At 45.6% G+C, this 12,958-nt stretch overlaps 1 protein-coding gene across 3 annotated transcripts in view; it reads right to left on the bottom strand.

Moving 5' to 3' along the window:
• Nucleotides 1-12,958, bottom strand: part of CAPZB (capping actin protein of muscle Z-line subunit beta) — a 72,223-nt gene that overhangs the window by 10,167 nt on the left and 49,098 nt on the right. For all 3 annotated transcript variants that reach the window (XM_057408096.1, XM_057408098.1, XM_057408097.1), the window contains exons 6-7: nt 2,566-2,707; nt 1,939-2,055 (exon numbers count right to left, since the gene is read on the bottom strand). In XM_057408096.1, the coding sequence (XP_057264079.1) occupies nt 1,939-2,055; nt 2,566-2,707 (259 nt within the window). The remainder of the gene's footprint in view (nt 1-1,938; nt 2,056-2,565; nt 2,708-12,958) is intronic.

The following is a 12,958-nucleotide window of genomic DNA, read 5'->3' as shown; positions in this document are numbered from 1 at the left end:
CAAAATTGTGGTCAGGAGATCAGATTACTGGTGTCATCCAGGTAAAACTGGACCACAGCAATCAAGAGATAACTAAAACCTACTTTTGGAGCCTAAGTTTGCTGCAGACCCTACAAAAAGCCTACCAGAAAGTAAAAAATAACCCCTGCTGTCCTTAGGTGATGTAGCAAACTGGATTTACAGCAAAGTTTAGTCCAGCTACAGCTAAATAAATGGCTCAGGACAAACACCTCCTCCTCCCATAGCACAGCTCAAGGCAGCATGAAGGTTTTGCTGTGGATTCTGTCCCCTTAAGCCTCCTATGACATCCACAGACAGAAAATCTCCAGCCCAAAGCTCCACTCTGAAAGTCAAGTTTCCATTGTTTGTGTAGAAGCAGTGCATCATTACCCCAGTGGCTTTTTTATGGATACTTCCATTGGAAGCAGGCCCCTGCTTTAATGCATCACATATGAATGAAATGCTCTGCTGTTCAAATGATGACAGAAGCATGAATCTCCCTGCTGAAGCTTAGAGAGCGAAAGTCAAACTAAACAAGGCCTAAAGCAGTTCAGGCCAAGGTGTACTGAGGACACCCATTCTCAACAGGCTCTTGTTTTCCTTGGCACAGCTCTCGTGCACCGTAAGGCCATGGCCAGAGTCAAGCCCTTGGCCTCCACTTCACAGCTATGATTTCAAGCATTAGGGAGGCCTGCGATTAAGTATTTGTCCGGGTCACCATAACTCGGGTGTAACTACTGCAAAGCTTTGCAATGCTCCAAACCACCTCCACACGCCTCATCCCTGCCTGCTTTTCCATCAGCTTCTTCTGGAAATCAACCACGTGGAAAGAAACATCCCGCAGGTCTAGGGCAAGCTGCTGCAGCTGCAATACTAACACAATCCTGGTTCCTCTTTGCAATCACAGAGCCTTCTTTCCTCCTCGTGCCTCAAACCTGTACATGAACATGAGGTGTTTAACAGAGTCTTCATTGTCCTTTGTATCGAGAGCAACAGCCTGCCCTGGGAAGTCTCATAAAGGAGTTTTAGCTACTGCCAATCTCTCCAGTCACTCATGACCATACAATATGCCTTCTGTCCTCCACAGTTTATTACCCTGCTCGAGCCACTGATTTCCACAGCCCACATCTTAAGCAGCCACACTTCATCAGCAGCATGAGGCAGGGAGATGGCCTCCTCTGGCAGGTGGCTGGGGCAGAAGCACCCTCACCCAGGGAAGTCAAGCCCAGCAGATCCTGCCTGCCAGAGCCTGAGACAGCAGCACTGCCTCAACAGTCACCAGCCTGGCACCTTCCCTGCCAAAAGCAGAGCTCTCAAGAGGAAGCTGAAGTAACACTGGCACAAACCCCAGATGTTTAGAAGAGATTCTCTTCTTCCTCTTCAAGAGATTTTATAAATCAGAGTCTTCGTACTGCAGGAAGAAAATACTGATGAAGGATACTAAAAAATAACTGATGTCTTGAAGAGCAGAAGAATCCTACAGTCAATGCAAAATAGAGGCTTGTTGAAGGCTTTTCAAAGAGAGATGTAACAGAAAAGGTCATCTTGGATTTTTATAATCCTATTGGAATCTTCCAGTGAGAAAGTGGGCAAATCTTACAAATAAAACTATCTGAGTAATGCATATCAAAGTATAAAACCATGGGAATACCAAAGGACAAATGAAGACTTAAAAGCAAGTTCAAACTCCTACTGAATGTTCTCTATGTTTAATTGAAAGCTATACTGCCACCAAAGCAAAGTTCAAGGGGCTTCCCTGTAATCACACACTTACGTATTCACTGTTTCACGGGGCTGCACACACAGCAGGAGAAGAGATCTTTATACAACACCTCACAAAAGCAACCTTCTGGGCCTCACTGGGGCTACTGGGGACATAAAGAAGAAAAGGCATGCCTGGGGGCTGCAGCATCCTCTCATGCCAATATAGAGGCGTACCTGTCTGGTGAGGCTCCCTCCAAGGTTCATAGTACCAGAACCAGTTTTATTAGTCTGCAGCCACAGCATCACTGTGGAGGTCAGCTTGTAATGAGCAGTACGACCGCTGGATTTCTCCTGGATAACAAAAGGGATAGAGACAAAAGGTTAAAATCCCTCCCCAGCCTAGCTGGTGGCTGGCCCTGCAGACCCCACAAGCACTAGGACGGGTATGCGTAACCTCACTCACACAGCACAGCCTGTTTCCTAGAAAGAAGTGTGCACATTCCCCTAATTTTCCAAGGCAAATCTAGTTGGAGCAATCTCACCTCCCATTACCTTGGCTTTATTACCTCATTAGTGATATTTATCTGTAGGCCTTTATGTTAAAAAGAATATCTATAATCTCAGGCTCACATGCACAGAAAGTGACATACTTCCAATTCTTCTGGGATTCTTTTTGATTACAGCCCTGACTTATCTCTATCCAAATTGCTCCAGGGAATATCCAGAAATTAACAGGGGAAAGCAGCCACAGCCCCTCAGACAATATTGCATTGTTCAGCAGAACACCTGTGCTCTTCGACAGGCTGGAATTAACTGGTGTTTGTTTGCACTTGGGTGTATCAGCTACCCCAGAGGCTGTACCTGAACCTCCACCACGTGGATGGAATCCCAGCATCCCTTTATCTTCTTTGATCCATCTCCAGCTTTCTTAATGAGGATCACCCCGGCAAAGCCATGATCCAGATCCCAGAGGTAGACAGAGGAGACTCCACCTTCAAAATACCTGCGGGATGAAATGCAATATGCACGTTAAAAGTAAGCAGGATCCCAGCCAGAGTCAGATATCAATAATAGTCTTAAATAAGCAGAATCTCTATATCCTAGGAAAGAGTTTTCCTGCTTTTACGGCAGCACCCTCTCAGCAGTTACACACCTGCAAACACCGCAGCTGGAGTCCTTTCACAATACAGAGCCTTGCCTTACAAACTCCTGGACGTTTCTCTGAAGGAGGATAAAAGCCTGCTGAGGACCAGAGCTAGTTACAGATTCCTCCAGTACTTGAGCAAACAGCTCCTCTGATTCCAATTAACTACAGCAGCCGGCAAAAGCACAACTACAAAGTAGGCCGAGAGTAAGGCTTTATTTTACAGGTCGGGCCTTCCTCCCCCCTATTTTCTCTCTCTGTTGGGAAAGCCTGGAAGTTCTTTACAACCAAGTCTGCTAATTGAGACAAAAGGGAGCAAGCAGCTTTGTGCTGCTGCCACACAGCTTTGCGTGAAGCCGAGTTATTGATTTATTGCAAATAGAGCTGAACTGAACCCAAGGTTCTTCGAAACGAAGGGATGCTGTGGAGGTTTCGGTGTTATTCCAGCTTTGGATACAACAGAAAAGAAGCTGGACTCCCTAAAGCTCAGGTTTCTGTTAACAAAAAGCACACTCAGAAAACTAGCAATGCCATGACCTCTGCAGAGCCTCACTTCTCCTTTGTAACAGTGGTGCGAGGCGTCCCATGTGCCAGACGGAAGATGCACTCTGAAACAACAGTAAACGACCCAACACCATAGGGAGAAAGATGCACAAGAAGCACCATCTCCTGCGAAGGGGCAAGGGAAGGAGGAGAGGCAACTTCAGCTGAGCCAGCAGATGAGTGATGCAAGGTTTCAGTAGCCAGACATTTCTGTTCTGAGCACTTGCTGCTGTTCTCTATGTAAGGCTCACGGGACACCTGAGAATTCATGGTCTGGAGGACAACAAAAGCTCACCATGCAAAGACACGAGGAGCTGCTATGACTGACAGTCACACAGATTAAACCACTCTATGTTCCTGCATCTTACTCATGAGCAAGATGATCCCATAGACCTGCAAGTGACTGCATGTTTCTCCTCTTCTACAAGAAAGAGGTGTATCACTCACTGTCAATGTGAAGAACTTGCTGAACTCTCCCACCTGCACACTCCCCTCCTTTCCAGCCACAAGCCTCATGGTTGTAAGTGGCACTTAAGATGTGATTTACTGTGCAGTTTGGACTTCATGAAGTGCTGTGGACTCAAGAACACTAACCCATCCTTTCTACAAGTCAGGAGAAAAGATATTGGGAAGTTGATGTGAACACCACAGGAAACTTCCAGTGCGTTCTCTGCACAGAGAAAATGACCAAAAGAGCCCCAATTCTTTTTAAGTGCGTGCATCCAAGCCTGTATCAAACCCAATGCTGATGCCAGGAGGGGTATATGACTTCATAGCAACTCACTACATCATTTTTAATAGGTGACTACTGCTACTCATCACCGGGCTTAACCTGAGCATTTAAGTAGCCAGCACACACTGTCCTATGACATTTGTCAAGTCACTGATTATATACCGTTAAGAAAAGAAACCCCTTTGCTCCACAAGCATGCTAAAGCCAGACTTCCAGCAGGCAATTTAAACCTAACAATCCACGAAACACCCTTTTTATATCCCCAGGGGAGTTCACAGATGGGTTTTGGTTAATGCAGTTAATGGGAATTTCAGTCCTGCAGCAAACCTCAGCTCCAATCGAAGTGACCTTTCCTTTGCCAGAAGGGCAGTGTGAATCGAAGGGCAGAGACCTGAAGCTCTTTGTCCATTTCTAGACCAAGTTTGCTTAAGAAAATATTCTACTGCCGTGAATCCACTCAAAATGACCTGTCAGGCACTGAGAACGGGACTGTGAGCACAGTTTCCCCATTAGCCACTTTATGAGCTTGCTGTGAGCATGAAACGTTCATTAAGAGAGGGACCAAAACAAGGCTTTTGGAAATTTCTTCTTACCTACTGTACTTTGATCCTAATGACATGAAACAGGGGAAAAAATCATTTTTATGTGCTTCACCTTTATGAGATTTTACATAAAGGCTTTTGTGGGTATTTTAAGAATGTGCTAAAATGTTGTCTGAAACCACATAAAACCAGCTGAGGAACCTCCCGCCAGAACTAACAGCGCACACATGGAAACGCTTTAACTTGCCTTTGTGTATTTAATGAATCAAATATAGTATTAATATTGTTTTAAATACCAACATGCTATTTCAATAAAGTTGCTTTGCCACGGCCACATCCAGGATCCTGAGACTCCGACAAAACAGTGCCAGTGATTGAAGCAGTATGAATCCAAGGCACATTGGGGCACGGACTGGCCAAAGCCTCCTCTGGGCTTCAGCATTATAATGTCACTCCTCCTTCCTGGGGAGAAAATACATGTCACTGAGCTCTCTTCACCTTTCCTCACACTAAAACGCACTGTAGTGGGTTTAAGATGATCCAAGCCCAGGAAAGGCATGTTTGGAGAGGGGAACATTCCTTGAAACCTGGTTTTTTTCAGGAAAAATAAAGAAGTGCTACAGGTTAACTGGCTGCTACATAACAGAGAACGGGATGACAGACTGGTAGGAATTTAAGTGTACATTCATGAACCTGGATTTGCTGCAGGAAGGCTGGACTACCTCCAAGGAACCCCTTCAGCACAGATGAAAAAGCAGCACTTAGTAAAACCCAAGCAGGAGAGGTAACCAGCTTGGAAAAGGTTCCTGGAAGGCATCTTCTTCTCTGGTAAAGAACTGGATGGGCAAAGCAGAGCACAGGCTCAAAGTCACATGCAGTGGTTGCAGTAAAACCCTTTGAAGCACTACCTAGCTTCTGGGTTGAACAGAAACTTCACTGATGGCCTGCTCTGGATGCTCCTGCTTGTGGCATGTTCTCCTTCTGCACAATGTAGTCATGGATTCAAGAAAATCCTAAAGCAATCTGTCTTCTGCCCCCAAGGCTCAGCACAACACAATGAGCAGATGCTTTTGAGACGTACAAAAGATCTGGAGGAGGAATTCGTATTGGGACACCTCAAAAACATCTCCAAAAGATAAACCCCTTTCAAAGGGCGGCAATTCAAAGCAAAGCCATTGCTCCTCTTGTGCCTAAGGACACGGAGCTCTCCAGGATGTACCCTGGGTTTACCTATAGACAAAAGATTGCTATGAAACAATGAGAAAAAGCATAGATAGACCTTGAGTTGTCGTGTCCCTTTGTTAAAGACCAAAGCTCTGCCAAATCAGCCACAGGATGGTTTGGGTTGGAAGGGACCTTAACAGACCAAATGCCGTGTATGTCCTTTCTGAGGGCAAACAGTGTTCTTCCACCTCCAGTAAAACTGCTTCCTATGCAGTTGCCCAGGAAGATGACTACAAGGAATAAGGCCCAACGTAACCATTCATTCTCTTTCCACAGCTGAGAACAGCTTTTCCCTCCGAATCAACTGGAGTCAGAACGGCACGCTCAAACACTGCAGCTCTCTATCCGTTACTCGCCAACCACAGAACTCCTGGAAAAAGCTGTTTTATACAAAAAATGTCACACTTCAACCTGACCTACTTTACAAATGCAAGAATAAAAGAAAATATTTAAGCTAAGAGTGATCCAAAGCTTTATGAAGTGTTTGAAGTTGAAGCGGGTGGAGACCCAGGATGGAAACTTGTTCAAGGAACTCCAGCTGTAGCCATGAAATAGAGAGGCTGTGGCCAGAACAAAGCCATAGCTTCAAGAGGGATGTGACAGGGGAGGAAATCCCCCATCTTCCAGCATAGACCTCAAGAAAGGAGGACACATCAATCACTTTGCCTTACCACTAAAGGACATATCAGCAAAGGCCCTTTCCTGATACCTTTCTGCTCCTCACAAGCCTTGCAAGCGAATGCTGGACCCTATACTGAGAAAATGAGTTTCCATCCCAGAGCAGTAAAAACAAGAGCTCTGCCTTTCAATTATACTTCAGAACCAAATCACTCATCCATAAAAGCACATCTGGATTTTCCAGTCAGGAAACTGAGAGCCAGAGACAAAAACCCACCCGGTGGCGCTGGCTTAAGGCTCTCGCAGCACTAAGCCACAAAGCCCTGAAGCCAAAGCACCAGGGCCTGGAAGCTCAGGCTATGCAAACTTTCAAAGCAGCTGCACAGTGTTTCAGACTGGCCCATTTAAAGCAGCAAAATAGATTTGCTTTTTTATTTCCCCTAAAGGTTGCCTCGCTGCTCCTTCCAGCTACAGAAACTGAGCAGGGAAGGAAAGGCAAATGGCTCCACCTATTTAGATCAACAGACTTCCAAGAAACCTGTCATTTAAACAACCTACCCCAAGGAAAACATTGAGCACACAGCTACAAATGTTTTTACAAGTGTGACAATGAGTAAAGTCACAAAGGGAGAAGCTGGTGTCTAAAGGTAACCCCAAAACACTACCTAGCTGAGGCAGCAGCCACTTCAACTGCTATTAAAGCAGATGACTATAATGACAAGTGACTTGGCACAATTTTTCCCTGAGTCCTTCCTCTGTCATTTCAAACCAGCACATAAATAGCAGCAGAAATATGAAGGAAGTGGCAAGTTTCAGCACTCCCCCCTCCACCAACCCCAAACCATCACTAAGGTACTCATTCCAATCACCTGCAACTCACAGCTCAAGCGAGGGGGGAAAGAACATCTTCAAGACAGCACCAAGAGATCAGAGTTGTCACTAAGGAATTTTGTTGCCTGTCCCCTCCATCCAGCTTTCTAGTAATGAGACTCAGGAGCCTGTTCTTTAATGAAAAGGACAGGTTGGGACCAGGAGCTCCCCAGGATGTAACACTTCTCCCACTGGCATGAGCACAGATGATTTACAGTTCCTCTCCCTCCTCCTCTGGTCCCAGGCGTGCAGCTGTGTAACACTTCCAGCACGTTACCTCAACCCTTCAAATGAGGAAGGTAAAATGTTTGTGTATACAGAGCAGGGCTGTTCCACCACCGTTTATGAACACAGCCTGAAGTATGCTTGTGCACTCTGTACAGGTATTTTACACACATTCTTTCCAGCATACACAGGTGCAGAACTCCCTGGAGCAAACATACCAATCTGGTTAGGTATGTGTAACTTCAATGCCAGTTGTACTTAAAAACACACATCTGGACCGCGGTGGGATGACTCAAACAGCGAAGCAGAGCTGTGAAGTGCAAGAACTCTGCAAGGAAGGAAAACAGTATCCAAACAATGGGATCCTGAAGGTCAAAAACCTCCCAGAACCTCCAATTTTGTGCTTTCTAGGACCTGTCATTATTGAAGAAAATTCTAAATGCATTGCTCACATTTGCCTTACCATCCAATTGCTCTTGGCAGATGGAAACTAATGACCCAATCCCTTTTGAGAAGTCACCTGGAAACAGTTCCATTAACCACCTCATAAGCAGGACAATGGGTCACTTTGTAACATGCCCCAATGTGTTCCTGGTTCATTAACTACCAGGAAGCACCGAGTGCTTCCCAGTCTTTCACCCGTAGCCATCTGCTGGCCCGACCTGCTCCGCTTCATCCACCAACAGTCTGGCACGGTTTGGACCCTGCCAGTTATAATTCAGCTGTGGGTCGGAGGGGAAAAGGCAGCAGTAGAAGTCCTCTGTATCAGGGATTAAGATGGTCAGAGTCTGTGCAGGCTACAGATTGCACGTGACCTATTTCTTTCTTCATACAGGTATCAGATGCGCTACAAGAAAGTTACTCTGTCAGCATTAAAACACTGTATTTGTGAGCACATGAAGTGAATTTCTATGAAGAGCAAGCACAGGCACGCGCTGTTAGAGATAATCACATCATAACAAACTGACACGGGACGACTGAGCCTCGCTCCTCTTTTGCAAGCGTGTAAGTAATTTCTTGCTGGGGATTTCAAACCTTCAGAGAGCGGTGGTTAAGCGGAGCGCTGCATCATCAGTGCTGACCTGCTAATGCTTCCCCTCTCCAGCCTTCACGTTTTATGTAATCACAGAGAACCGTGGGAACCCAAGGGAAAAACTCCTCCTCCTCCAAGCACCTCCGATTCAGAAGATAAGAATGTGGTCTGCATCAAGCTGCTCCAGAACGAAGCACCCACAGAAAGGAAAAAAGCAGAAGAAAAGCAACTAATTGAAGTTTTCAAAGCTTCATTTTCCCCTCCCTTCTTCGAAGCTTATTCTAATCCATGTAATATATATCAGCAAGCTCAATGTTGATTCTGGTTTGAGTTTTGAGCTGCCCACAGGCAAATTAAGGAAGGGACCTCAACCCCGCTCTGTTTACTCTTACATCAAAACAATGTCCCTGGGAAAACATCATGCTTGTGATTTTAAAAGCACAAGAACACTAAAGCAGCATCTTGGCAGTTTAGGTCTGTCTTAGGAGACTTCATCTTGGATTTATCAGCCTAACCCAGAGGCAAGAATCTCACAGATGACATAATCCTGATGTCACACCCTATTGTGCAGAAGCCCAGCCAGCAGTGAGATGGAAAGTCAGGTTTCCTTAGTGCTGGGATGCATAACAAATGCATCTGGATTCAATCTGCAGGGCCCTTGCTGTGAAAAACCACAGGAACCACCATGGCCAAGAGAAAGGCATCACAAAGGGCTAGTAACCATTAATGAGGAACAGTGAGCTAATGGCAATAAAGTCACTTCAAAGCTTTCCATGGGTTTTTAGTTTAGGCAAACTAGGTTTACATCTAAACACAGACTGAATGCTTATAGAAAGAGCTCACAGCTGCCTGATCATTTGAGAGCTGCACTGCAGGCAATTGAAGCTCCCTCATGCACACCTAGGGGCACGAGCTCTGGGGCTGTGAAACACTCATCACACCTCTTACATCTGATGCTCTCCTTTTACTAGGTAGAATCCACGCTGTTCCATGCACACAATAAATCAACTGGGTCAAACTGATAAATAGAGCAATTGTCACAAATCCTGCAAAGAAATGCAAGTTAAAGGCTAAGCTCTGTCTCTCACTGGGACTTCACTACTGTACCTGACCAGCAGCCCCTCCAAGCTCCCTAGCAAAAGGCTCCTGAATCCACATGCTCCTAAAGGTAGAGGCATACAGGGAATTTCTGTAGCCTTATGTCCTGCAGCTGAAGGAAGAAAGGTGGTGGAAGTTCAGGTTAGGTGCTGTCTGCACTGCAAAGGGTACTGCAAGTGCTTGGGTGGCAGGGGTGCCACGCTCAGCACTGCTAACACCATTGAGTATCTGAGTGCCAAACTGTTTGCACTGGATTCCAACCCAAAATTCAATCATAAAAGGATTACACACAATGAAGACATTCCAGAGGTCAATCCTCTCCCAGGCTTCCTTCCGCTCCTACCAAATTCCTTACCCACAGCTCTAATATAACAAATTGAAAATGGATCAACAGCAAAACACAGGGAAGCAAAAGTTCAAAAGGCTTCAGCACTCACTGCGGAGGGAACTCAAACCCCTCATCAACGACAACATTTTAAGGAGCAAAGTTATTAAGATGTTATTATCTTTCTTTTCTCTTTAATAAGGTTGTTAAAACTCAAAAGCACCAATAAATCCTCCTTAACCCAAGAAACAAAGTAAGGAAGAGCTTTCTAAATGTGTGCCTGCTCCCTAAAGCAGTCCAAAGTTGCCAAAACTCATCTTGTTTGTAGGAATACTGCGATGAGCAGCATCCTTCCCCAGGGAGGTCTATTTAATCACTTCAGGAATGATTTCTTCCAGACAACAAAGGGCGATTCCATTACTTCATTAAAGCACTGATTATCTGCAACCCAAAACAAGAGTCCCAAATAGATAGATTTACCCAGCTGCCCTGTTCCTCATTATGCTTTGATTTCAATCCATCGCACACACACGGCAAGCAAAGGGCAATAAATTACAACCATGTGTTTGAAGGAATTATCTTCACCATATTGGATGTGGAGAAGCAAGGCTCTAAGTGAAGGGTGTAAGATCCTAGATTTCCATCTGGCAATAATAACCTCCTGAACAGAAACAGAGCAGGGCATTAGCTTCAGGCAGTGTGTGAGTTAAAGCTGGCAGCAGGAGATCAAAATGAAGCAGTTGGCTTGGGGGAAAGTGACATCCATTTTGGCAAAGAGATGCCCAAGAAATATGGCTGTTGTTTAACAGCTATAACAGAGGGAAGGAAAACTTAGGATGATTCCTCTTCAACCCAAAGAGACATGAATGTGCCTCTAGAAATAAAAGGTGGGCAAGTCTAAAGACACTTAAATGTAGTTGGCACTAAACCAGGCACTTACAGGGAACAACTCGGCTCTGGTTAAGAGGTGCTGAACATTCAGCACAGTTGTTCTTCCCAAGCTTCCGTGGTTTGAAACAACCCTGTATGATATTACTTGTTTGCCCACTGTAGTCACACACTGCTGCAGGCCAAGAAGCTTTTGGGGGGAAAACTAAGATTTAAGAGCAAATGTGACCAATCTGTGCGAAACAATCCATTAGCAAATGCATAACAGGCTGTTTCCCTCCAAACACCCACACCAGCAGGTGCCAACCCCTTGGGAAATGGCAACTAAGTGCAATGACTCACTAGATGTAGGTGGATGCTCACCACACCTGATTAAAGCAGAACTCTAGCAAGGAATGGTATGTGGGCCAAATGGGACTGCCACAAGGAAAAAATGAAACTATCTGAAGTCTTGGGAGATCCTGAGATGAACTTTGGGTGGTCTTACCCCTTAGTGTGTGTAAAGGTAAAGCAGGAGATCAGACAGAGGAAGCTTGGACCACATGCTGAGAGCAGAGTTGGAGTAGCACACATTCTCCATAGCACTTATTTTTCTGGAGAAAGCAAGTATCTTCCCCCTGGAATGACCCATGTCAGATGTATTTTAAAGCTGAGAAGTGAAGCAAGCATAGCGCAGAGCAAGGGACACCTCAGACAAGGTATTAAGACACACAACATCCTTCTACAAAGGGCAGTCTGTCCTGGCTAGACTGCAACAGCACAAATCCAGCAGCTTAGCCCAGTGAGGTTGGAAACAGAGCCACAAACTGCTTAGGAAATCACAGCTAAAATCTTCCTTCTAGGAATACAATGTCGAACAGCCCAGGAAATCCAAGCACACAGGGCCTGGTGTTCCCTGTAAACGACTGCCTACAGATTGGTTTTGTATTAACTGTTACCTCTCTCCCATAAAACACAGCAGAGCTGTGGTTAGAGGTGCCCCTCAAAAGCATTCTCTACCCTGTAGAGAGGGGCAGAACAGCCTCTTAAGAAACTGCTGTATGAGAAGCTGATGTATGAGACCTGAGGATTGTCTCTCAGCATCATTTTCATCATCTTAATCTCCAACGCAAGCTCAAAGTCAAACAGTGCAACAGGCACAGCACTTGAACTCACAGTTTCTAAGAAGAACTTTGTGATGTGGAGCATTCAGCAGCTTGGTGTCACCTATGAGCAGTCTGTTTGGACAGAACCCCATCAGAGTGAACAGACACCATTAAGGTCAATGGAAGAAAGGTTTTTCACACACTGGCTACAAAATGAACACTGTTACTGGAAGGTGGCTCTGTTATAAAACTTCTCATGCAACAGAAACCATCATTTCCACAGAATACACAGTACTGCCAGCATGCTACTTGCTGCTTTGCTTAATACATCAATGCTTTTAAATGAGCCTGAAATACTTCACAAAGCTGGAAAACCTCTGCTGTCATTGGCTCTGGAATCTGAAATGACACTGGTAACTCTGTCCTGGAACTGACACATCGTGCACTCCTTTTCCCATGCCACAAGCTGCCAAAGCAGGAGATCAGTGACACCTTTAATCACAGAACTCCAGCCTGGTTTGTGTTGGAAGGGACCTAAAAGCTCATCCAGCTCTAACCCCTGCAGAGACCCCTTCCACTAGAGCAGCTTGCTCCAAGCCCCTGTGTCCAACCTGGCCTTGAACACTGCCAGGGATGGGGCAGCCACAGCTTCTCTGGGCACCCTGTGCCAGCGCCTCAGCACCCTCACAGGGAAGAGCTTCTACCTCAGCCCTACTTCTGCCTTTACAGATACAGTCTTAGTTTCCAGCTCTATCAGACCATGGAAATTACACCCTGCGTTACTGCAGTTGCCCTCTTGCTCCCACTACAACCTTCCCCACACTTCAGACCCTCAGATGGCTCCAGCATATGTTATGTGGGTAACTGTTAACACTAATTCCCAACCCGCAACACTGGCACGAGCAGCAAGCAGCAGTGAGGAAAGC

This window comes from Pezoporus wallicus, unplaced genomic scaffold, assembly GCF_028554395.1.
Source record: "Pezoporus wallicus isolate ANWC-B61680 ecotype Strahan unplaced genomic scaffold, APGP_CSIRO_Pwel_v1 contig_13381, whole genome shotgun sequence".
NCBI classification, from domain to species: Eukaryota; Metazoa; Chordata; class Aves; order Psittaciformes; family Psittacidae; genus Pezoporus; species Pezoporus wallicus.
This window is presented reverse-complemented; position numbering and strand designations above follow the sequence as displayed.